Source organism: Antechinus flavipes, chromosome 1 (genome assembly GCF_016432865.1).
Source record: "Antechinus flavipes isolate AdamAnt ecotype Samford, QLD, Australia chromosome 1, AdamAnt_v2, whole genome shotgun sequence".
Lineage (NCBI taxonomy): Eukaryota > Metazoa > Chordata > Mammalia > Dasyuromorphia > Dasyuridae > Antechinus > Antechinus flavipes.
In genome coordinates, this window is record NC_067398.1 from 175,734,990 (window position 1) to 175,762,687 (window position 27,698).

General features: G+C 32.3%; 1 protein-coding gene across 1 annotated transcript in view; it reads right to left on the reverse strand.

The window, feature by feature from the left end:
- Window positions 1–5,370: 5,370 nt before the first annotated feature.
- TMEM161B (transmembrane protein 161B) overlaps window positions 5,371–27,698 on the reverse strand; it is a 109,816-nt gene continuing 87,488 nt past the window's right edge. The window contains exons 9-12 of the mRNA XM_051993198.1: window positions 27,515–27,628; window positions 19,643–19,817; window positions 17,381–17,477; window positions 5,371–15,748 (exon numbers count right to left, since the gene is read on the reverse strand). Coding sequence (XP_051849158.1) covers window positions 15,471–15,748; window positions 17,381–17,477; window positions 19,643–19,817; window positions 27,515–27,628 — 664 coding nt within the window. The 3' untranslated portion in view covers window positions 5,371–15,470. The remainder of the gene's footprint in view (window positions 15,749–17,380; window positions 17,478–19,642; window positions 19,818–27,514; window positions 27,629–27,698) is intronic.

The following is a 27,698-nucleotide window of genomic DNA, read 5'->3' on the forward strand; positions in this document are numbered from 1 at the left end:
GAGTTTTTAACAGCTGAGTGGTAGACTGGAGTGGGAGGAATCTAAGAGGGGAGGAATACTCACTCAAAAATCTCTTGAAATAGACCAGGTGGACTTGAAGAGATTCTGAACTAGGGTGATGAAAGTAGAAAGACAGAGAAGGAAAGGCATATAGGAGAAATGATATAAATATAGATTCTACAGAATTTGGCTTCAGTTTAGATTTGGGATGTAAGAGGAGATTCAAGATTTAGGTAGAGAAGCTGGGTAACTAGGAAGATTGTAGAGCCCTCAATAGAAATAAAGAGGTTAGGGGTTTAATGAGTTCAGTTTTGGGCACACAGAGTTAAAAAGGTTTTACAGTTCAAGATATCCAATAGAAAGTTGGATATGTGAGACTGAAAATGTGGAGAGAAGTTAGGGTTGAAAAAGTAGATTTGAGAATCATCAGCATGAAGATGAAATTGAATCCATGGAATCCATGAGATCACCAATTGAGATATTATTGAGATAACTACACTATAGTGTAGAGATGAGGAAACATGAATCCACAGAAGTGAAGGGAATATGGGTGTGTCAAAAGAAGAGATCAGAAGTATTTACCAATTTGCCAAAGGTCAAGGAATATAGCTAAATTGGAAGCCAGAAGTTAGCGATAACAGAATAGATGAGTTTACTCAAAGATTTCTGGGATCTGTTTGCTTTCAAAAATCCCATGCATGACTAACAGGGTTAGCTCAGCTGGTATTGACATTTTACAGCATAGAAATAAAAAAAATCTATAAACCAAGAACTGTGGAGTACCTAGTAATATATATACTCTAATCAGCCAGTGTCAATCTATCCCCTTTACTCCAGTCCTTCATACAAATTTAGATGATTCTACTTTTAGGAAACCTTAGGAAATCCTGCCCATCTACAGATGTTTCCTTGTACTATTTTTCAGTAGAGAATCCTAGCCACAAAGTATTCCTAACAATCTCGCACTTAGACCTATCATCTTAGTCATCTCTCATTCTCCAGAAGTCTCCATTTGCCCAGGCTTCTTCCTTACTTCTCACTAGAGCTGAGGTCGAAGTCCACAGTGGTTTATTAACCTTTCCTAGTTCTCTTACACCGTTATTATATGAAAAAAACTAGCTTTTTATTGTGAGTTCTTTCCTGGCAGCCTCTTAAAGTATTGTATGCTCTGTGGAACCTATTTTTAAAAGATTTCACAGATATTTTCTTATATCTATGTAATCCCATATAGCTAGTAGATCTTGTACCATTCGTACTAGAGAAATATCATGCTAGACAATGGATTAAAAAAGACTAAAGTTAGATAAGCTGTACCATTATTAGGTTGCCCTACTTTCCTACTCCCAGCCTGAATATGAACACCTTGTCAATCAGTGCTAGGACTCACTATGAGCTGTAGGCTAACCGAGCATAGGGAGAGAAAGCAGTTCTTGAACTCTGCTTTGCAGTTTCTGAAATGCAAGTATATGAATCCCACTAACCCAGAGCATGCTCAAGTATGCACTCAGCATTTCTAGCACAACTTTATATTGCAAACAACAAAAAATAGCCATTGATGATAATCATATCAGTTATACATAATGTTTGTAGTATAGTCTTTTGTCAGATCCATTTAACAAACATTCATAGTGGGGATGAAAGATGATTATCAGTGTCACTCAAAGTTAAGGGTAGAAAATTGATATAATCCCTTCTCTTGCTCCCTGCACTTTCTCCAACTCCAATTAAAACCTCACTTGTGACACTTAGTTCTGTGACCTTAGAGAGATAGGGACATAGGGAGACTTAAGAATTGAATGTGATTTCACTGGTATGGGGTACTCCCTCTATCAATGACCAACTGTCTAGCTACTATGTAACACTCCAAGTCTTAATCTGAAGCTCAGGATCCCCATCTGCAAAATGGAAATAATGCTTAGGGCCAAATAAAACATGTAAGTGCTTTATAATTAATAGTGAACTACTGTCACCAATAGGCCTTTGAAGCAGTCCTCCTACCCTAACTAACCTTCCCCCCTCCATCTCCGCCCTGTAATTTGTGACAGTTGACCTGATTCATCCCAAGCCAAGCATCCACTGTGACCATAGAAGTCATAAAAACCATTGAAAGGTCTCCCAGGATAATTGGAATCACTTCTTTGGAGTTGGAAGAAATTTTAAGAGGTGTTTGAGCATAAGCTCCTCCCTGTAGATGAGGAAACTGAAATTCAAAGAAATTAAAAGACTTCTTCAAAGTCATACATAGTAAGTGGTAGAGCTAGGATAAGAATCCTGGGTGTAAATTCCACCTTTCCCCATTTCTCTATAATTCTCTTTAATTCAATGATGTATGATCACAGACTTGTCCCTTTCTATATGTCATGGAAAAATACATTATTTTCCTATACAATAACTTGTTGATGAGGCAAATTACTGAAGGAAAAGAAAAAAAAGCTTGTTTTAAAATTTCCCTTGAGGTCATCTGGACACTGAAAAAATCTTTTATGAATCAATCATGATCATAAGTAATGTGAATATTTAGCTCATGATTTCCTTCAGTTCAACTATGGTACTAAGGAACTTTAATATCTACTGAGCTACTCATACTCACTCAAGCTCCCATTTCTTCAGATATTTTAAATCCCATGACTTATCCTTTCTCCACAGCCATATCTTTTCTCACTTATTCCCCACTTTCTTCCTCATCTGACCTCTAACTTCAATGTTCAGTTGAAATTGCTCTTTTCAAAGTTACTAATGACCTTTTAGTTGCCAAATTTGATGGTCTTTTCTCAGTCCTCATCCTGCTTGATTTTTCAGCTCCAATTCAAACTACTGGAAGTCCTAATATTTAGGAGACCAGATTTAGAAATCAATGATTCCTTGAGACAGCAAGAAATATTAAAATTAATAAAATTAAAATTGAACAAAAAATGGAACCCATAATTAAGATTGAAAAAAAGTAGGAGAGAAAAGTATCAGATATCAAAAACATACTGATGTGGAAAACAGATGAGAGGATTCAAAAACCAATCAACTCCCTGAAAACTATGATCTTCTCTGCACATTGTATTTCAAGAAATCATAAAAGCAAACAGGTTTCTGTTCCTCACAGAGATGTTAAACTGCTTCCCCTATTTTATAGATGAGGAAAATAATTCAGAGATGTTAAGTGACTTGACCAAGATCTCACAGGTAGATGACAGTAGAAAAGGGATTTGCGATTTTCTGACTTCTAATGCAGTGCCCTATTTAACCACCTGCTTCTCACTAATACTTAATTCCCCTATAGCAAAGTCAGTGACAGGAAAAACAAAAACAAAAACAAAAAAAAAACCCAAGTAGTTCTTTATAAATCATGGCAAGTGGAAATGACTTTGCAATCAGCAGATAAAATAAATGTGCAGATGTTACTTGTTCCCATTCAGTTGGAGGGAAAACATGGCAGGAAGGCAAAATGCTAAAGTATTTGTCTCCTTAAAATTACCTTCCCTTTCTGTATTCTTTGTCCCATAGTGGTGACTTCCCAGTTCCTTTTAAATGCTGAAGAATACAATATTAATTCAAGAGTTAACTCACTGACTCCAAATTATCTTCTTTGTAGATTTTTCATCACTTCTTTCATTTTGTTATAGAAAAGGTCCAACTGCCAGCAGGTTTCTTTTTTCTCACCTGTGTATCTATCCTATTTAAAATATCCATTTTGTTTATTGGCACATTTGACAAGGATTCTGAAAAACTGGCATGGCTTCTACCTGGTTTTTATTCGATTATGAAGCTTCTAGCAATGTATATCAATGGAAAGCATCCTTATTAAGACAAATGAGTATTATCTTTAAGACTGGAGAAATTATGGAGCACTGAAATTATATATCCATTTATATACATCTAATTATATATCAACAAAAATCCAAGCAGTAAAACCTGTAGGTAGAATGGGAAGTTATGTCTTACTAACTGGAATATAATTCCTAAAACTCATGTTTTCATGAAAAGTTACTCCATTCTAAACCAAAAATTTTCATGTTATTAATACCTGGAGTTTCAGTATCCATACATGTGTATAAAAGTGCATTTTCTGTGGGTGGCTAAATTCCATGATTTGAAGGACTTTTTACAGAACAGAACTTTCCCACACTTCAGAAGAAATGGCTTTAAGATGATCCCTTTCAAGCAAGAATTTTGTAACTGCTGAAATCAAATCTTATGCCTGTGTTATATAGATTTTAATTAAATCTACATAGTATTTCAAATACTATAGTCTATTGGATTTCAGCACCCATATATAATTACCATCCACAAAGTAATTGTTGTAAACAAAATGTTTTTGAGTTTAATAATCCCTGGAATTAGGAGCAGCTCCTAACTGCTGATTTTATAAGAATGAAACAATCAACTTGAATTTAGTTCTTGTGTTATAGTAGTAGAACAATAATCAATGCTTAGTATAAATATTCCATTGGTTGGTGCTTGTGACACTCAAATATTCAATTTAGTTAAATGATGGAAATAGAGCTAGAAAGTTACCCTCTTACTATTACCTTCCTGATTTAGCTATGGCCACCAGATGTGTTCCAATCTACTGACTCATCGTCATTACTCTAATAAGGATATTTTAGAAGACCAAAATGAACTAATTCAACATATAGTTAAACATTAAAAAAGGGTCATTCTTGTACTAGTAACAATAGATGGTAAAAAAAATTCTTTATTTCGCTGTGAGCCCACTGCACTAGTTTAATACTAAAAAAGATAGTATATTCCTTGTTTCAGTGTAAGATTTATAGATATAATCTACCTTTTAGAATCTGAAAGTGAGCTCATTAATTGTTTTCTACATCAGAAACCTAAATATAAGTTCAAGAGTTGAGACACAGTTCAATTTCTCTACTGTTAATAAGTAATTTTACATGCTCTGAGAAAAGTGCTTCAGTGCTCTCAAAGTTTCTTTCAATCTTGAAGGGTATCAATGAGACCAGTGCCATTGATATGTGCACAGAATCATACAGATACTCCTAATTCCAGGAATTATTAAACTCAAAGCAAAACATTTTGTTTATAACAATTACTTTGTGGATGGTAATTATATATGGGTGCTGAAATCCAATAAACTATATAGTATTTGAAATGCTATGTAGATTTAATTAAAAGAACTAAATTTTGTCTTATCAAAAGGATCTCTTGTAATCATCCAACATTAAATGAAAGGAAATTCAACAGTACAGAACTTTGAAAAACAGCATACATCATGGGAACTTGTTCAATCTCCTAGGTCAATACCTAGTTTAATAATTTAAGGAAGAGAAAAATGTTTTGAAAAGTTATTCATGTGCTCATGATTTGTAACAACTTAAAAAATTATTTCAGACAGACAAGATATACAAAAATTAATATATGGGGGAATTCTTTTATTGATCTTTGGTTTCAAAGTTGCTGTATTTCTGATTCAGGCAGTACTGTGTAAAAACAATTTAATGAATATACTACATGCAAAGGTAAAGGAACAGAAACAACAAAGTTTGTATGTATTACAATGATGGAAAGGGAAAATACACAAAATGAGGGTGGGAAAATATTTCTTTTAAAACTATAGACACTGTTTATAATACCTCCCTCTTCATCTGAATGCATTTCACAGTATCTACATATGATCACAACCAATTTGAAAAAAAAATTCTTTTAAATCATATAATTATTTATAATCATTTGAAGATAAGTATCTTGACTTTAAAACTTTTAATCAATATTTAACTTGTGCTTTTTCCTAAAGGGAAAACATTAAATTTCAAATAAATTAATGGGAACATTAAAAAAAAAAAAAAAACACCAAAATCACAAATCATAGTTGCAATAAAATCTCACAGTATTTCCTTACTTGGCAAAAAAGTTTAAATCAGCAAGTTGTTCATCATTTTCAACATCATTAGGTTTTTTTTAATGACATGCAAATATCTATCAAGTAAGAGGATAAAAAGCTTTTTAAAAATCTCTTAAATAAAACATTAGCAGCAATAAAGACAATACACCATCCTACACATGGTGCAAGAAAATAACAAAAGAGCTATACAGTAGCTGGGTAGAGACACATTTCCTTTGCCCCATCATTACATTAACACACTAATTACTAATGACATTTCATTTTAGCTTGAAAAGCAGAAGACACTATAAGGCTTCTTTATAAGGAGTGTTTCCTTTGGTATATATGCTATTAATTCAAAAATACAGCTTACACATATATTTAATTCTTTACATGCAAAAAGATCAAATTCTTGAATTATCATGTACAACTGAGCCATATTTTTTTTCTGCTGAATCACTATGTAAATATTTTTAAATACCAAAAATTTTAGTTTTTAAAAAAATAAAACTTCCAAATTGAACAGTTTGTCATGACTTTAACATAAAAGATATTTTTAAAAACTTTACAATTATTATTCTCACTTCAATCTGCTGTATACTTTCTGTGATGTTTATGTACATGTTGGCATGACAGTATGAATATCCAAGTTTTACTGACCTCACTCAAACCAATTGGCAAATCAACTTACAAGAGGGTATGCTTGCTACAAATTGTAAAAGTTCTCTTTTTGACTAGTTCCCAGCATGCCATGTCAGATTCTACTAACTGATTTGATGTATGTAAACCCAAACTATCTGATTTTAATTAAATAAATTTTATCCACATTATTCCATTGTGTTAGTTTCAATAGAACAAGTTACAAGATCATGTTTTTCTCTTTTCTCAGTCACCTCTGACAAGTATGAGAATAAAGGAAAAGAGGTCTTTTGGAGTGGATGATACAATAGAGAACAAAACAAGTTTAAAAATGTTATTTTCTAAGGACAGTGAGAAGATACTGTCAATGGCAAATTATTAATAAGCTTTGTATTGCCCCATCAAAATTTATAATGTTAAATAACATGGGCAAGCATGAGGCTTCTAATTGCCAAATAGGTTTTGATTCCAAAATCCTATGGAATATAACAGTGAAAATGGCTTTTGTTTTTGCCACAACTAAAAGTTTTAAGATTTTTTCTTTCTTATTTTGGTCCCTTATGAAGTAAAATTGGGAGATTTAAAATATTAAAGCACCTTAATATTTATATAGTTTATTCTAAAGTTGAGATAGTATTTTTTAATATGCACAATTTACGACACTGTTTAAAGATTGATTTTTTTTTTTGTTTAAATGCTGCCCTATAGATTTACCTTTTCCTTTATGACAGATGTCTCTTGACAAACTATGGGCTACTGTCATTACTAACTAGCATAGATGGACAAATTCTTAGCAAGCACCAAAAATAATAACCAATAACATCAACTGCTTTAGGAACAAGAGAGAATCTTTTTTTTTTCTCCCATTATACTGAAATATGTGGCATATTTAGGTGCCAATGAAGAGAGTAATTATTCATTTTCCTCTTGCTACTTGTTTGAATATAATTATGGATAATGTACTAGAAATTCAAATTAATTTAAAGATACCCAACAGGAATCCTGAAACTACTGAAATGTAACCTTAAATCTAAATGTTTAGTTTATACACAAACAGGTATTTTAAAGCAATTTTTATAAATTATAAAGTAATTTTGTACCTTAAAAATTCTCATTTCTGATGGAAAATTCTATTATCTGTAACTTAAGTATGAGACAACATGTTAAGATGTAGTGTAATTCTGTGAAGACCAGGATAAAGTAAGAGGCATATGACTGGAGAAAAATGATATTTACATCTTCTGAATATATCCTCACTTATAAGTATGCATATAAAATCGAATACTTAAGAGTACTAAATGCCATAAAAATCAGCTACAGAAAAGGTACATGTTATAAAGAACGGTAAAAATTAATTCAGGGCATGGTTTATAATTCTCTAAAAATACTGTTAACAACAAACTTTATAAAGGATATGTGAAAGAACTGTAGCATGACTATATATATGGATACAATCAAAACAATTGTTCCAGTATTAAGTTTGTTGCTAAAAAAGCAAGTAGAAAAATGTTTTTTCCCCTTGATAAAAGCTAAATGTGTTTATAATCAGTAGAATAAAGCAACATTCTAAAGTGAGATAACTTATAGGACATGAGGCACGTCTCTTCCCTTGTTATGAAACTAAAGAATATTCTATATAATAATAAAAGCTTTATGAATTTTAAATTGATATTCACGTTCCCCTAAAGATAGAAAATTGCAAACTTCATTTCTTTTAACTGAGCTTCAAGAGATCTTTTAAAATGCAAACCACCTGTTTCAGAAAGGAAAAGAAATATAATCATGGATATTTAAAGAACAAGTACAAATACACATAACCATTACTGATTTTACTTTCAGTATCTCAATTATTTTTAAAAAGTAAGCCAAACTAGTTTAATTTTCTGTGTTTTGGCATTTTTTAATTTAAAAAATCACATTTTCTTCATAAAAAGAATTATAAGTCTTCTTTTACCACAAAAAAACACAAAACAGAAAACACTAACATTTAAAAATAAAGATAGAAGGAACAAAGCCAATTCAGAAGAACCTTCTTGAATATAATTTTTGTTTATTCCCAATATTATTAGCAGCACACATAAAATATCATGTCATGCAGCCTATTTTCAAACTTGTAAAATTTAAAAAATTTAAATGACTGAGACTTAAGTGATACTTTCATTTGTCTAATTAGTTCAAACATAAATACACATCCTGGAAAAGATTCACCATAAGTTGAATAATTTCTCTAGCTTTTAAGGGAGTTGGTACTGTATATTATTAGTTATTTTTAGATAAAATGGTAATATGAACTCCACTATTCTTTACCTATAACTTTTAAAAAATTTTTTCTCCCCTCCCTCCACATTTTTCTGGGAAAAAACTTTTTTAAAGTCATTTAAGGGAATAAATCTTTGCATGTAACAAGTGCCTAATATTTACTAATTTGAATTTAAATTAAGCAATGTATTCCAATGAACATATATGAACTCTGGATATTATGTTACCTTCATGTTTTAGATTTTATAGAAAATAAAATTTAACATAGCTCAAATTTGCTAGCACCTTGCAAAACAGATGTGGCAAATGACAAGGTACCAAATATATGGGTTCCACTCTTTAAATGCCACTAAAACAGCCTCTGGAAATTTAACTTATAATTTAAGCCATCCATCTGATTTGCCACTATTGCATAGATAACACAAGGAATAAATACATTCATCTTATAGGCAAGACATAAATAATGATGGCATATGCATCATTGATACAACTTTTGCATTCTAATAATTTGAACTTCTATCATCAGATTTAATAGAATTTCAGTAAACACCAAGTTAGATTCCAAAGGTGACCAAGAAATTTCACGATGTAATCTATACATTTTGAGTAGTTAAAATTTCAAACCAAACGGGTATTATTATTATGGGGCAGTAATTGACTAAATTAAAGCTGACTATCCAGATATTATTAATATACCTTTCAAGATAATTTGTATCCTGAAAATAACTAATTACATATATATATGGCTCATTATGTTCTCTTAATTTAAACCCAGAAAGGAAAATACAAAGATTGTAGCTTATAGAATACTATTTTTTTTGATCAATAGAGAAGATGACATATATATGTAAAGAATAGATAAACTTCTAGATTCCAACTTGTCCAGAAAAACAAACAAACAAATAAACTGGCTCTTGCAGTTATTACTTCCCTTGGCATCTGCATCAGGTTCTTAAGAAAATAGGAGTCAAGTTCCTCTACCAACTAATAAGTCTCCCTAGTCTCTTCTAATTACTTCTTTGAAAATCTCTCTATTAACAGGTAACTGGGTAGCATAAGGAAATTTCTGGAGGAAGGAAATTTTAGATTCAGATATTATACTTTGACTTGCTGCTACTGACTCTGATAAGAAAACACTAACCACTATGCTTCATAGTTAAAAAAAAGAGGAATGGAATTTAAAAAAAAAAAAAGATAATTTCTTTGGTATGATGCAGTGTGAAGAAGATAACTAATGGCATCAGCAGCTACTTGCTAAAGCAGGCAATATGGGAAAATAGTAATAATAATTTCTTTCCTTAAAGACTATCAAAAAATATTATACTTTTAAAAAAATAAAATAAAAAAAAGTTGAAGATAGCCCCCTCCCTTGGGGGAAAAAAAAAATCATGAATGGCATATAATACCATTAGCATTTTGTTAATGCTTGAGAAAATGGAAAATTACTCCCTCATAAAGATTTCTCTAGATTCCCACACCAGAGTCTTTAATGTCATTTGAACCATTTAATTGAGGCAAAATTTTCTCTTCTCAAATTCCCTACTTCTTTAACTGAAAAATCTTGAAAACCATGAATGTCCTGGTAAAATATAAATTTCTTGACAGCAGGAGCTGATTCTTTTTATCTTTGCATTCTTAACACTTAGAACACAGTAAGTGTTTTAATATATTTACTGAACTGAATGGATTTGGGAAGTAAACATGGCAGAAAGGTTCTCCAGTCTCAGAGCTTCTTGTGGGTATAGATAACCTTTCTAAAAAGTGCATGCTAATTTGTCAGGTAAGAGATCATCTTTCAATAGGAGCAAGATTTGTTTTTGCCACAGTCACATAGCAGTTTCAAATATGCATAACAATATTTAAAATAGCATTTCAATTAACCTGAACAGCATATGACAAAGCACATGACAATTCTTAGCTTTATACAAAGCTTAAGTCAGGTATTAACTCACCCATAAAGTGCTACCTTTAGGGTCCTGAAATTACCTTAGATAATCAATCAATCATTTATTATGTACTTATACAAAGCACTACACTAGATGGGAAAGACATAAACACAAATCTATGTCCCTGTGGTAACTCCCAGAAGACTGCAAGCTCCAAGAGGGCAGGAGTATAGTTTTTATCTTTTTTATCCCAAGTGCTTATCACAGTGTATTTAATAGGTATTTAATAAATATCAGTTGAATTAAATTGAAATTGATCCAGTGAAAATGTACTTCAGTGGTTAAATTTAGATAATTTGTTATTTTTAAATAACCAGCCTTTTTTTGGAGGGAGGTGAAGAGATAATTTTTTTCAAAGATATGATAAATTAATATAAATATGACTTCTGTGTTCTATATTAATCATTTCTTTCCCTATCAGATGATAAAAGTCCTATGACTATGTGCGTAACAAAGATGGCAAATTGCAATCCCAGATTACCCCAAAATAATTATTTTTGGTAAAAAATACTTTTGAATATAAGTTTGATACATCATCATTTTCAAGTCGGATTCAATAAATGTTCACTAAGAAATATGACTAAGGTCAGCAAGTTGTGAGTGACTGCTATTTTCAGTAGTACAATTATCAACATAATCTACTTTAAAGGATTATGATGAAAAATCCAATCCATATGCAAAGAAGGAATTGTGTTTGAATATAGACTGAAGCATTCTCTCTTTATATGTTTTTATTTTTAATTTAATTTTTCTCAAGGGTTTTCTTTCACAACTTGACTTTTACGGAAATGTTTTGTATAACTTTCTATGTGGTTTCTTAATTGTGGGTGGGGATAAGGAGAGAACCTAGAACTCAAAAATCTTAAAAACAAATGTAAGAAAAAAAAATTATTTGAATGTAACTAAGGGGAAAAAAAACATTAAATAAATAAATAAGTAAAAAACAAACAAACAAACCCATACAACTTGAAAAAAAAAAATAGGCAGCAGACATTTCTAAATACATAGTATAATTATATATATTCTTCAAGTTACTATCAAACCAGATAAATTCATATCAGATTTGGAATTTTAGTGTGTCCCAGAAGGTACCTTAGAGATAATTTAGTCCACTCTCTACTGTTTCTTTCCACATGAAGAAAAGATTCACCTAACTTAAAAGTAATTTGTGATTAAGAAATGTACATAAATAGAAACAGTCAAGAATAAAGGGAAATCATTGATTAATTCTTTAAAGAAAAGGTGTGAAAGATGATATTTGCTGTATGGTCATATTCAGCATTCTTATCACCATTCTCATCACCATGAGGAGTTTAGTTAAAAAGTCAAAGCACAGATATTAGTGGGAGAAAAAAGATGCAATTGGGTGACTATTTGAGACTGAGTTCAAACAGTGGAATCCTAAGTATGGTTGGATCTGATTCTTTAAGCCAACTAAAGCTTCATGAAGACACTGAATGATTCACATTCAAAAATCACTTTTTTTACTTTGCTGAAAGAGCTACACGACCATAACAGAAAAATTTCAATTATGAGATGGTCTCAGAAAGTCTACCAGATTGAGAAACTAGATAATTTCTGAAAATGTTAAAATTTTCTATTTGGAAAGAGAGTATTTAATTTCTTATTTACAAGAACAAAATATACTCTTTTACATTACAATTAAAGCTCCATAACTAATACTGTTTCCTTTTCCCTGAACTAATCAACTTCATTTTCTTCTGAATCATAATACAAGGATAAACGTTGCTAATCATTTTATTGTTGGTTTGTATCAGAAATGAAAAATGAATCATTTCTCCTTCTTATAAATTTTTGTCATATATTTGTTGCAATTTTTTGAAACAATTGTGGGGAAAATTTCACCAAGTCATATAAGATAGAATTTTAAGTGTTTCTACTCACTATGGTCACACAAGTACACTAAAAAATACTTTACTCAGCATATAGCAGTGAGAAAAAAGTCTGATAGAGGAAAAAATAAGGTAAAAGAAAAATCAGGAAATTAAGAATAATCTAATAGTTTATATTTTCTCTACTGTTTAAGTTTTGAGATTATCAAACAACCAATGCTCCAGAAATAAAAATTTGATTTAACTCTGAAGTTCCAAGCTTCTTTAAAGATACACACACACGTTTGCACCCATAAAGTTGTATTACTTGCTATGAGCCCTTGAAAATTTTCTAGCTAGCAATCATTATCCTTAATTTACTCTCAAAAATTTTTCCTCAAGAATTTGTTCTAGAACTAAATAGATATCTATTGCCTGAAGTAATCTGTGAATTGTGCAAAATTTGTGGCTTAGAAATTTGGTACAAAATAGGTTTTAAAATAAATCATCTCAATATTTTAAAAAATTATAAGTATCCATCTGAAATAATGAGATTATATGAAATGTGGTTTCTTTCAATTTATGAAGAGATCTTTTCTTCTTTCTGCACTTTATTCCAAAGTACAGATTTTAAAAAGTGAGGAGTAAGTAGTACCTTTGGTAAGAACTTAAAATTATAAAAGCAACAACAAATTCTACTATGCCCTCTTAATTCAGAACTACTCAAACACATTTCCTTATACACACACCTACACCCACATACATACACATGCATACATATGGCAGTTTAGTTCAATAAACACAAAGAATTATCCCTAAATCCTTAATGACATTTAGAGAGGCAGACATGAGACATGACTTTAAAGTAATAGGACTGATATTTTACCAAATATGTCAAGTCATACATCTAAATAAATGTTCTTTCTGCATAACCTTAAGAGCTTATACACTTAAGTCACCAATACTGGTACCCTTTAAAGAACAATTCTGGAACTCTCCAATAGGAACTGCTTTCAGGGGCACTTTATAAAATACAAAAGTAAATCGATTTCATTATTTACTTAGTCATATCTTACTGTGGACCCAAACTGAACTACCTAGGATTGAGTATGCACTTTACTCATCACACTTAGCTTCAAATGGTCTTTGGCTATTCCAAAATCAAAATCACTCATAAAGGTGAAAACTTTTACACCACTGAAAATATTAAAAAGATTATATGTGCACGTTTTGATGGCTATTCCAAAACTACAGAAATAACATGAGCAGTAGTAACTTTCTTAGAATATAGATCTTCCTTGGTGGCTGCTTGGAGTGATAACTCTCATTAAGATGTCCAATTTATTTTAAAGTTATTTTAAAAATTAACCACACTATATAGTAACAACCCCTGTAAATCTTTAAATTCCTAACTCTGAATTTTAAGTTTTAAATATTCAAATTCATCATGTTCATGTGTTCGCATGTGTGTATTAGAAAACCAAACTAAATTAAAATCTGTATCAAATATCTGATTATTTCTTGCTTCTGAAACTATAAGATGTCATTTTTAAAAGTCCTATTTATTTCTTTTAGGAATATTTATTTATAAAGATTCAAATGAAATTTTTATTATTGGTCATAATATAAAGGGTACTGAAGATTTTACTCTGGAAAACATAAGAAATGACAGAGTAAGAATTACAGTATATTAGTAGAGTTAACAACTAAGAAGTCCCAAGCATTTTTAGTAATCTAAGTGTCGTAGAGGAAGTACAAATCAACAGCTTTCTGCTGAACTTTCAAAAATGACTTTTAATTTTCCTTCAAAAAGCCTGAAACTTCTAGAAACATATGTACCTCTATTTAATCACCTTTTGATATACAATAAGCAACTTAAAATAAGACTTCTCTAACTTCATCTTTTATAACTTCAATATATTATATATCTAATATATAATATGTACAATACACATATGCATTCAGCAGGACTAAAACTTATTTTTAAAAGTTTGATCAGTGTTGATAAATCTTTATACTGATTTAAGATATATTTGTCCAAAAACATGGGAAAAAAAACCCCAGAAATTGAGGCCTACCCAAATTTGTGAGACTCAAAAGCAATTATTGTTCATATGGCCATTAAAAAAATAAACTGCAGAGATTGAGACAACGTATATTTAACAATAACAATTCCTGCTATGCTCAGGCAGCAATACTTGCTGGTATTATGCACTTACATCTCCATTAAATTAAAAAATACTACAGCTTCCTTTGCTGTAATATACAGCAGCTGTTTCTTCTTTCCTGTTGGATTTGTTGTAGTTGCTGTTATTCATCTGGAAGAGCAACTAATACAGTTCCAACAGAAGTTTATTTTTTTCTCCCTTGTCTCCCCCAAATATGGCTCAGTTTCAAGATTGTTCTCTAGGCAGCCACCATTAATTTTACCAGTACCTTAATACCATTCAAAGGCATCAGACAAGGACTGAACTCATAAACAAAATTCCAAGGACAGTTGAGTGTTTCTGTAAACTAAAGTGATCATAAACATTTAAATAGCCCTCTCACATTAGTAAATGTATATGTATGTTTGTATGTATATATGTGTGCATATGTATACACACACACACACACACACACACACACACACACACACACAGATGCATATATATTTGTCCATATATATAAAGGAAAAAAGTCACAGTTCCACAGCCAAGATTCAATAGTTACTCACTATTTACATAAGAAAATTAACAAATCAACTTGTGATTTTAAACATCAAAACATTAATTCACCCTGAGAAGACAGAGGAAGCATTAAAAAAAAAAAGAAGAAGCTACTTAGATGATATGTATTTTTCTTCAGTCTTTCTGATTTCTTCTGATTTTCCTTAGATGTTTCTTCAAAGGCACATGGACTCCAAACTAGGTTGCCGTCACTATCTTTTGCTGTTATTGTCTTTGTTAGATGATTAGTTCATGCCACAGTCAGGTACTGGTGATAAAAAAGTCCAAAAAGGCTTGTGGCAAAGAGACAAGCAGCAATCCACCAAGTCAGAAATGACAAGAGCCCTCGGAAGAGCAGAGGCGTAAAGATGGTCTTTAGGCTGCCCAATGCCATTGTTATCTGAGTAACAGTTACCTTCATTTTTTCATCAGTAGATGGTAATTCAGAATGAACAGAACCAGAGAATGGATGGTCCTCCACTAGAGAGTCAGAGTTAGACTCAGAATAGATTCCCCAGGAATGATTACCTGTAAAATCCAAATTAATAACTGAAACATAAATAGGAAGAGGTTCAGAAAGTGTTGATTTTTAAAGTGAGACATGAATGTCAAAATTCTCTAGCCAAATTTTGCAAAATTTAAATTTGAAAAATTGCCATCAGATTTTTTCTTGATGTGGAACATAAAATTAAAACAAACAGCAATCAGAGACATTTCCTTGATAAAAATCATTATTGAACCTGAGTAAATGACAAGACTGTAATCTGATATCAAAAGTAAAAATAGCTTAAAAAAAAAAAGAAATATCTTCTTTTGAATTGACTTTTAATCAGCTTGGGGCAAATCATTTAACATCTTTAAACTCTTGAAATCTTTTCACTTTCTTCATTTATAAAATGAGAGGATTTGACTTAGATGACTTCTTAAGTTCTTTCCAGCTCTGACTCTATAATCCTCTAGAAACTAAAATATGGAAAGATAATGAAAATGTATTTTCTTAATGGAGAATGGCATGATTACACTGAAAATGGTCATTACTGACATTTATATTCTTTTATAACTTAAAAAATAATTTGCATTTATTATTTTATTTGGCCTTCATAACCCCATGAAATAGCCACCACAAGCACTGCCATCCCCATTTCAAAGATGACAAAAAAGAATCGTAGATATTAAGAGACATGATCAGACTAAACCAACTAGTATGCTTCAGAAGTCGACTGATCACAAAACACTGACCCTCCAGTGTTTTTAATAAATCATATCTTTAATCAGAATATGTAAGGTAGAGGACAGATTAGATGGCTTCTTAAAAGTACTTACTATTTTATAACAGACTTTCAATATCACAATAACATTAAAGAAAAAGAAATAATTAGCAACGTCAAAGCTAGAGGCTAATAATAATTTTCAGAAGTTTTCATCATACAAACATCCTAGTTTTGTATTTATATTTATTTTTTATATTTTATCTCTAGATTTCCCATGTTATCTATTAAATGCATTCACATAGCACTTGTGGCTACTTTTAATCTTTCCAAACACACCTCCTGAGGAGTCTGTCAGATAAAAGGTTATCAATTTAACTAGCAAAATTCTTGAATCAAGTGGAAGGGGATGTGACACTAGGGAGATTTTACACTAATCCTTCCCCCAGAAATTTCTAAAATGAAGTGTACAAATATGAGAGACACCAAAGCTAACAGTTCAAATGAACATTCTATAGAGTGAAAATCAGTATTGATAGACTTGCTGTTAAATTTCTAAAAATATTAACAGCAACTTAATTCAAGGGATGAGTGTTTAACTTATTCTCTTGCTATATACAAACTGAAATAAATAATATATAACAGAGTTTGATCAATGAACTCGTTTAAAATTGAAGAATGAAGAGGTGACTGATAATCCTCTTAAAAATCTAAACACAAAAGCTGGAGAATAAGTTAGGCATGAAGTTTTAAAACTTTATGATGTTGAATTTTCAAAGACAAGCAGAAGAAACAATAGCGCTAAAAGTTATTCCTGCTTTTTAGATTTACAAGCATTTTTGAGATGGGTGCTGTATAACACTCTTCATATTTTACATATCAGTGTGTTACTAATCCAACACAGCAAGAATGAATACAAAAATCACTATTTTCATTGTCGAGGCATGCATACCTAGTGTTTTCAAAAGTAGGGTTGTGTGGAGCAGCATGACCAGAGGTGCCACATACTGCAGTGCAATTACACAAAGGTAATAAAACACTCTCGCCACCTGAAAACAACAAGAGTCTTGAGTGAGTAAAAATGCAAAGAATTTTAATACAATCACATTAGACTTATAAATATGATCATCAGTTTAACTGAGCTCCTTAAAATGTGATCAATCCTTGCATGAGAAGGAAGCAATATTTCTAACAAATTTTCATGATATTACAACTGCTTCAAATATTGTGCTTCAAAAAGATCCAAATGTTCAAAAAGATCTCAAATTCTTGTGTAGGCTTTTAAAAATATATAAAAAGTTAAATAACATTTTAAATACTTGTTTTTCTTATGGACAAAATGGGAAAGTGGGTATCCCCAAAATCAGATTTAATGATATCTTCAGTCAATAAAAATGCCATGTAAAACTATAAAATGTAAACATTTCATTCTGTAAAGACCCAATTCAACTCTAGAGGAACAAACAAAATTTTTTCCTAGCACCTACTATATGCTAGGGATTATGCTAAGGACTTTACAAATATTTGTAAATTTAAGCTCATTTGAGCTTCGTAACAAACTCGAGAGGTGATTGTTATGCTCCCATTTTATAGAAGAGGAAACTGAGGCAGACAAAAATTAAGTGACTTGCCCAGGGTCATATAGCTGTCTCTGAGGCTGGATATGACTTCAGGTCCTTCTGATTCTAGACTCAGTACTCTACTTACTGAACCACCCAGCTGTCTATTATTTTAGGTGAAACTATTCCTGATGGTCAAGTTGTGATTAAAATGAAAGAAAAGACCTGGGGGGGGGGGGGGGGGGAGGGAGGGAAAGGGAAAGGGAGTTCATTCTAAAATAGTCCAGGATTCATATAACTGTTAGTAGGGGGAAGTGGAGACTCAAAAAGAGAGAACTGTTTACTCTTCTTTTTTCCCCATGAGATGAGAGAATGGATTACTCACATTTTTTCTTCTTTGGGTTTCTTACCATAAATCAGATATTTCTTTTATGGTGTTCAGGTAACAGCACAATAGGGAAAAAAATTCTAACCCTAAAAGCAAATACTCTTCATTTTGTAAGTCATAAAGCCCAGATAAAACCTATTCTGCACAGTGTTAATAGGCTCTCTATCTTAAGACACTTAAAATCATTGAAGATAGAACTAGGAGTAACAACTGAAAGCTTTTATTTTTCTATTACTTACCATAGAAATCAAGTTAATGATTTTCATTTATGACTTTAACTGTAAAAAGTATCAGAAAATAAGTTGGTCTTATTTATTGAAAAAGTCCCTGGTAGAATTGAGTATTTGGGAACTGGTTCTCGCTTATAGGATATAATATCATATACCATCAACTTCTTGTCACTATAGGAAGAGAGATTCTCAAAAACTGCTTGTTTCTAAGGCTTCCATGAACACAGAAGTTTCCATGCTTGAGATGAAATCTGATTCTTAAACTGTTTAACTTCCTATTTTGTGATCGATACAGCAATGACTTTGAAGATGCTATCTACTTTTTGGTTTCTCATGATTTAATTTCACACTATTTTATTTCCTTTACAAAAGATATCTCAATTAAGTGACATCAATAAGTATTTTGCTAAACACTATGTGTCAGAAATAATGATGACTATTAAACCTTCATATAAAGTGCAAATGACCCTTGTTCCTTAAGAAACTTAGCTTCTCAATAGGAAAGGCCTAAGTACATAAATAGGTATATATATGACAGATGGGAGCAGAGATGAAGGCTCTAGCAACTGTGAGGCTTGGAAAGAGCATCTTGTTCAAGTTGGCACTTCCATTTTTTTTTTTCTTTACTTCATTTGATGATGCACTGTGAAGGACAGGGTGATTAATCCTTCTACCCCCTTAAATGGCATTTCCCACCTCCCCTCCAATCAAAGTCCTTTCTTCATCTTCCCAGGTGAATGCATTCTCCTTTCCAAAAGTGACTTTATATTTTTTTCTATAGGTGTGTGCAATTTAATAATTTGTGTAGTTTTCTCCTGATAGAAAGCAAGCTCTTTAAAGTCTGAGATTATTTGGCCTTTGCACTCATTGCCAGTCCCTAGTCCGGGACTTGGCATACAGAAGGCATTGAATAAATACCTGATAAACTGAATTCCATTGTGTATAAAGAAAAAGAACCCATGGAACAGGATAATAAATGAATTGAATGCTATTTTCTAACTAACAAGAAAATTGCCTCATTCCATCATAATATTTACCATTTTTTGCAAATCAACAGTACTAATTCGACCAGCTTCCTTCTTCATCTGATCCACACACTTCTGGGCTAAGTTTAGATAAGCTTGAAGGTGATTGCGCATCAGAGCCAATCTCAGGGCACACAACAGGAGTATCAACCAGAGTCTCACAGTATCAAATGTAGCTTCTGTCATTCTGCAGATCAAAGAAGGTGATAAAGTATTGCCAAAGGTCAATGGAGTTACTTTTCATTGTGGATACCTGAGCAAACAAGAACCCTGGGGAGTAGGAGGATTGCGGTATGTAGAATCTTTAACATTTTTCAGCAAAATCGTCTATAATGGAGTTCCCTTAATTAACCAGAGATACTAAAGTCAGACTCTGAAAAAGAACAACTCTGAAGAGTGATTTGATGCCCTCACCATTAGGATTTCATGTAAAAGGCTCTTGTAAATTTGGGGCACAGGATTCCAGATCTTCAACTTGTAGCTTGTTTTTTTTCCTTGTAAAAAATCACCACTAGTCCATTTTTAATAAGCTCATGGATTATGTAGGTGTAATAATGTCCATCTATGATTCCTTCTATTAAAATTATTCCAATGTAATTTAAAATTATATTGAACAGGGTTGGGGGGAGGAAACATACAAATTGCTCATGTAGGTATACATCTATTGCACATATAGGGGCATGCATATGTGATGGCCTGTGTACATGCATATATAAACTGGTGTGTACACAATGTGTGCAGAGAGCAAAGAATGTATAGTTTGTGGATTTACTACAATGTGGTATCTGTGTGTTGGGGGAGGGGGAAGAAAGTTAATGGGACTGATGGTCTATAGAACACCAATACCAGATACCAATACTAATTGTGCCCATCTGCTGGGGATAGAATGGGATTGGCATGGAAGGCTGCTACATTAGAAGTTAAAACCAAAGATATCAACAGGCTTGTAGGTTATAGTTGCGATGCTGATCATTGTTAGGATGTGTATAGGGGCAGACGACTTCCAGCTGGAAATCCCAATAGTCCCTTCTATGCAGATGCTTTCACATTTTCCCTTTATTAGAAAGATATGTGACTGGCTCAACCTGGCTTATCAATATGGGTATTGAGGCTTTCTGGCCTCCATGTGCCCCTTTACTAACCTTAATCTCGGGCACTCTTTTACCATGTTTCTATCTTTTTTGTATATTGTCTCTTCCATATTGCTCCTTGAAAGTGGTATTGATTTTTTGTTCTGGTGAAGGATATGATTTTCTTTGCATCTCCAGCAATTTATACAGTGCCTGAAATATTATAGCAACTTAATATGTGTATGTATACTTTAATATTAACTAACATTTATTTTATCTCTTTAAGGTTTTTAATGTTTTAAGACATATCATTTTACTTTATCCTCATGATTAAGTAAAAAACAGGTCATTCTTTGTACTTTTATTTCAGTGGATTTGTCTTTCATTAGGGATCATATTCCCTCCATTGATACAAACCAATCACACTTTCTCATTCATAAACTCTCCTTGGGGAAACAAAAGTGTTACCCAACATTCCAAAAGCTTTTCTTGAATTCTTTTAATATTTTATCTATACTAACAATGGTCCTCTGGATACTTCTGTTTTGGATAATATACAGAATGCTAACTGGAATATTTGCAGAGCTTCCCCAACAGAGATCTATTAACCAGTCCAAAGATTCTGACCCAACAAAACTCACAGAAAAAAAAAATCAAATGTGGAGAACAATTATTATTTTGATTATGATGTGCAGTTAGTTGATCAAATTGTAAAACTCATCAATATATATTTGGACAGACACTGCAACTGAAAAACAATTTGGACCTAGAATAAAAAAGGGAAAAAAGAAGAGTTTGGATTGTCTTTGGGAAACCGCAAAACTCCTTTAATAACTTCAAACATTTCAGAAAACAAAGTCAATTTTAAATAATATTCTATGGAAGGTATTGTATGGCTGTGAATCACAGAACAAAACAATCTTTAAAGAATTAAAAATTAATATCTTTCAGAAGGCAATGGTGAAATGTGTGGTAGGTAGCAGACCTTCACATAACAAAGGAGTCACTGAAGAAATGAGTAAAGATGTCATCAAAGATATATTTAATAAAAAATAACAGATGCTGGTCACATGGTAAGAGCAATAGTAGACAGTGTATGTCACTGGTCTTTTCAAGATATCAAGGAGAAGTGAGGAAGGTCCCCAGCACACTGGGTAGAACTCATATGTTAAACTTAGGGGAAGACAGAAGATGAGCAGTTATGGATGGATTTATCACACAGATGGATTACCATTTTTTTCCAACAATATATATACTGGATGATGATGCCTTTTGTGATACTTCTTATGCTCAAGTCCACTGTGATTAACGTAAGGAAGTTTACAACGGTCTGGATCAAATTTTATTTTTCAGATAATGGGGATGTTTGATTTGCCGCCTATATATCTAGTGAGAAAATACAAGTGTTAAAACAAAGGGCTTCTGAAGCTTAGGATATCTAAAAAATACTATGTAATTTTCCAATATCATTAAGCTCAAAGTTCTACTACTCAATTTTAGGCTCAGCTCATCTTCCATTTTCAGTAGCAATATAAGATATACATGTACTGATAAATTAACTTAATGATATATCTAATGAATATCAAAAGTTGAAATTAAATGGATTTTTCATCCATTTTGGTTTTCTACATTTGGCAATCTTTTTTCAATATCTTTGGATTTCACTATGGAGTCATCTATCATTCTAGTTAATTCATGCATCTGGAGAAGCTTACTTCCTACATTTTTGAAAGCCTGTTTCTGACAGCAGTGTCTCTCAGAAGCTTAGACTAAGAGTGAATTATCCTTTTCCCAAAGACTCTGGAAATCTCATTATAACCTTGATGTTATTCCTCTGCAGAAGGTTCAAAGTAACAGGAGGAGAATTTTCAATACAACAGCAATATAGATATGGATCTTTAAGGTCAAAACTACTTAAGAACTTTACTAGGTGAAGGGACAGGTCAATTCTCCTGCTACGGATCACAGTACTTGAAGGAGTTGCAAAGCAGCCTTCACAGATGTTCCTTGTGAATTGGAAATGAAATAAATTGAAGGCAAGAGGAGAGAGGTCAGACCACACAACAGCCTTTCAGTGAGAGGATCAGAGAACGTAGATGCTTCTCAGTCTCTTTGTATCATCATCATCCTCTCACATGAAGAGATACATTCTACAGATCTGAGTTAGACCTCTAAAAGGCACTGGCAGGTGGCTCCCATATCACAATATATAATAATATGAAGCACTTATATTTCTTTCTTTCTTTTCTTTTTTTTTTTGCTGAGGCAACACAGCTAGGAAGTGTTAAGTGTCTGAAAACAGATTTGAACTCAAGACCTCCTGACTTAAGGGTTGGTGTTCTATCCACTGCGCCACTTAGCTATCCCCAAACACTTATATTTCTAAGATGGTAAATATTGAGAGGTATGATCCACGTAAACAAAATCTCTTTGGAGATGATCCTCAAAACCTAGTATAAAGTGGTTTTGGGACTAAAAAATTCGAGAGGTACTGGGTCTAGAAGAACCTAAATACTTAGCCAAAAGCTTGGCTCCTAAATCCAAGCTTCTTAGACTCTGGAATGTTTCAGGTTAGGGTTAGGAGCATATCTGATAGAGATTCATGAGGATCAACTGAAATTAAAGTGGCTCTTGTAAGTAAGAAGAGTTATGGTAGAAAATGAAGGTTGGAAGCAATCTAACCAGCTAATCAGTAGAATACAAGTTGGTTTCATCTCAAATAGTTTTAGAGACTTTTTCAAGGTTTTCAAAGTGCCTCAGGGCAGACCAAGTATAAACAATAAATTAAAACCAAAAAATGTGTAAAAATTAAAGTCTTTGTAAAAACGACAAAATAAACACATCTGTAATAATAACAACCACCACCACCATCACCTCCCCCCCAAAAAAATGTTTCCTTAGGATCTGAAATAGGGTAAGCTGAAAACCCAATTTGATAAAAACAAAAACTTATGAACGTATCTCCTCAATTACTTACCCATTTTTCCTACAAAGGGTAATATATTTAAGGAAATAAAATTGTCAAAAGATCTTTGAAGGAGATTAAGGTAGAGCAGTTAGAAAAAAGAGTATAGTCATGAAGTGTCAGTGGAACAAAGAGTGTGAAAGAGTAGAAAGAATGGATCAGCTAGTCTACAGGTCAGACCAAATCAGATTAAAAAACAATGAGATTAAATGTGGTGATAGAAGAACCTTAAAAAATTATAGTTCAAAACTTCAAATAGTTTTTTTTTTCTTCCTGGACTTCCAATATATTGAAATGATGATGTTTGTTGAGGTTTGTTAAGTTCATTATAAAAAAGGAATTTAAAACCAAGCTGATAATAGGAAGTTGAACTGATAGGCAGAGTAGATGAAGGAAATGTTAGAAGATAGAAAATGTTATCAAGCCATGTCTTACTCTCTGTAACCCCATATAGGGTTTTCTTGTTAAAGATAATGGAGTGGTTTGCTATTTACTTCTTCAATAGCTTTAAAACATCAAGAACTTAGATAAACAAGGTTAAGTGATTTGTCCAGAGTCACAGCTAATAAATGTCTGAAGTTGGATTTCAATTGAGGAACAGCCTAAGAAAAGAGATCTAAAGAATCCTAAAGAAGTCTGAGGTCTTGTATATAGCCACATGATGGTATATGAATGTTATGGAATATTATTGTTCTGTAAGAAATGACCAGCAGGATGAATACAGAGAGGACTGGCGAGACTTACATGAACTGATGCTAAGTGAAATGAGCAGAACCAGGAGATCATTATACACTTCGACAACGATATTGTATGAGGACATATTTTGATGGAAGTGGATTTCTTTGACAAAGAGACCTAAGTTTCAATTGATAAATGACGGACAAAAGCTGCTACACCCAAAGAAAGAACACTGGGAAACGAATGTGAACTATCTGCATTTTTGTTTTTCTTCCCGGGTTATTTATACCTTCTGAATCCAATTCTCCCTATGCAACAAGAGAACTGTTCGGTTCTGCAAACATATATTGTATCTAGGATATACTGCAATATATCCAACATATAAAGGACTGCTTGCCATCTAGGGGAGGGGGTGGAGGGAGGGAGGGGAAAAAAATCGGAACAGAAACAAGTGCAAGGGATAATGTTGTAAAAAAAAATTACCCTGGCATGGATTCTGTCAATATAAAGTAATTATTAAATAAAAATTTTTAAAAAAATATAGCCACATGATTTACATAATCTAATTAACAGTACACAAGAAAAGGTGGACAGAGAACAAATCATCCACTGAAATAGCAGTATGATACAGTGGAAAAGAGAACTAGATTTGGGCGGCAGATAGCCTACTTCAATCATTTGGATGTATCATTTAACCTCTTTTATGAGTCCACCTTGCTAATCAGTAAAATGAGGATAAGAGTATTTGCATGATTTACCTAATATGGTTGTTTACTCAACTTTAGTCAACTCATCTTCCATTTGCTGAAGACATGCAGACCTGACTCACAAGCTCTTGAGATCCTACCAGATTAAAATGGAATTGTTGTATGCTTACCAAAATAAAAATAGATAATGACACAGATAATATCAATCGTTGATTTTCTAAGTCAACATATTGACCAGCAGGGATCTATTTCTATTTAAGTTTGACACTGCTGGTTTAGAGAATCAAAAGAAATGATGTAATATTTTATACTTTCAGAGATTAAGAGTGAGGGTATCTTCAGAGATCATCCAATCTAACAGCCTTCATTTTGCGAATGAGGGAAGATCAGATCAGAATGATTACACAATTTGTCTAAACTCATATAGGTACTAAGTGGCAGAACTAAGTCATGAACCCAGGTATTCTGATGCCAAATCTAATTCTCTTCCCTACCATATCCCACCATCAGACAGTTTGGTTAAGTAATTAGAGAGAGACAGTAAGGTTTATTTAAAACCTTATTTTTTTTGGACCCCAGTTTCACAATCATTGCAAGAAAAACTAAACTCTCAGCTCTGTTCCATCTCTGATTGACTTTCTCCCACCATCAGACAGTTTGGTTAAGTAATTAGAGAGAGACAGTAAGGGGGATCTTATTACTTATTAATAAGTAATTAACTTATTATTACTTATTATTAACAAATATTCAGTAAGTAGCTTAAATTGATTTTGTACTAGATCTCAAAAGCCCCAGGTAGGTGCGGGATAGAAAGTTTTGTGAATAAGCTAAAAAAAAATTCTCTATCAATCATTCCTGAGAACTTGGCAAGAAAATATTTAAAATACACATTTTTATATGTACACATACATGTGTGTACTGTAGTCATATGTGTGTGTGTTACACACACACACACACACACACACACACACACACACACACACAAGTGTTTATGTACAGTGGCATTTTTTTTTTTTTGTCCACAGTGCCATCTTTCAGATTTGTTCATATAGGCAATTCGGGTATATGGATATGGTTTACTTAAATAACGAATACTGCTAACAAATGAATACATAAATATTTGAATCCATTTCAAAGTTGAATCTTCATTACAATCAATTTTGTTCTTAATTGCAAACAAAGAACTTAACTAGAAATTATTGAGCCTTTATGACAGAAGAGAAAATTGTCACTTCCTCCATCACTCTACATTCCTGATTGATAGCTGCCTGCCTGGGTCCTTTCACAATCTACCATGTGGACTGTGAATTTTAAATAAACCTTACTGTCTCTCTCTAATTACTTAACCAAACTGTCTGATGGTGGGAGAAAGTCAATCAGAGATGGAACAGAGCTGAGAGTTTAGTTTTTCTTGCAATGATTGTGAAACTGGGGTCCAAAAAAAAAAAAAAAATGGAGTGGAAGTAGAGGCAGAGAAAGGTTAAGATACTAAATCTGCAGTTGTGACATTGTTCAGATTTCAACTTAAATATATAGCTAAAGAAGAAATTGGCATTCTACCAACCTTCTCTCATATCCTTCTTTTATCAGACCTTGAGAAAACTGATTAGAGAAGATAACAATTTCAACTCCAATGACTGAAGTCCATGCATGAGTGGAAAATTCAGAATTAGGAACAAGATCACTCATTAAAGAAAATACTTAAGAGTCCGTTGTATAGAAAATGCTACTAAGCACAAAGTTTAGACATAATGGCTTCCCCACACAGAATTGAAGATTTTCTCTAACCTGAGGATGATACAGAACCTAGACCTTACTGGTTCCTCACTACTCCCCCTTATTACTAGAGCAGCCATTTACTCCAACCTTTTAAAGATGAGGAATACAAATAAGAAGGCAAACTTGCACTTGAGTAATTTTAAATACAGACCAATGAAGCTACAGTTAAACTATATAACTAAAAATATATTGTTTTAACTTTGAATAATACAAATGCTATTTTAAAACCAAACACCTCTGCTATAATATATTCTAAACCTAAGAGAAGTATAGTCACAATATAGCCTTAGTGGTTCTATGTAGTTTTAAATTATATGTATTAAACTCTACATTTTTTGATCTATGAATTTACTATGGGTGGATAATGGTACTTTTTTTTAATACTGCAAGAACACGGAATCCAGAACCAATGATATCTAATAGTTTATGACTTTAATTTTGAGGACTTAAAGTTTACCTTTATCAAGTAAAATTATCAATGATGCAAATCTTTTAAACATTCTTTTTGCCTGTTATCTTCCTTTGTTAAAATGAATTTTTCTAATGATTTTCACTGAAAGTAGCATTGCAATGATAATATAAGGTCAAAACTAGTGTTTAATTATACAAAATATGCAACTGAACAAAATCAATCAGAAAATCTTATATATGATTATTTTAAAAATTTTTTTAAAATGACACTTACAAAGGAACACTTTCTTTACCCAAAGTTGGGTTCATAATGTAGTCTTTGGTGATTGGTTTTACCCACAGCAGGACCATAAATAAGGGTGCCAAGAAGTTTATGTGAAGTAATGTTCTGAAAACACATAAGAAATAATCATGAATACAGAAAGAGAACAAATGTTGATAATTATCCTGTAGAAGAT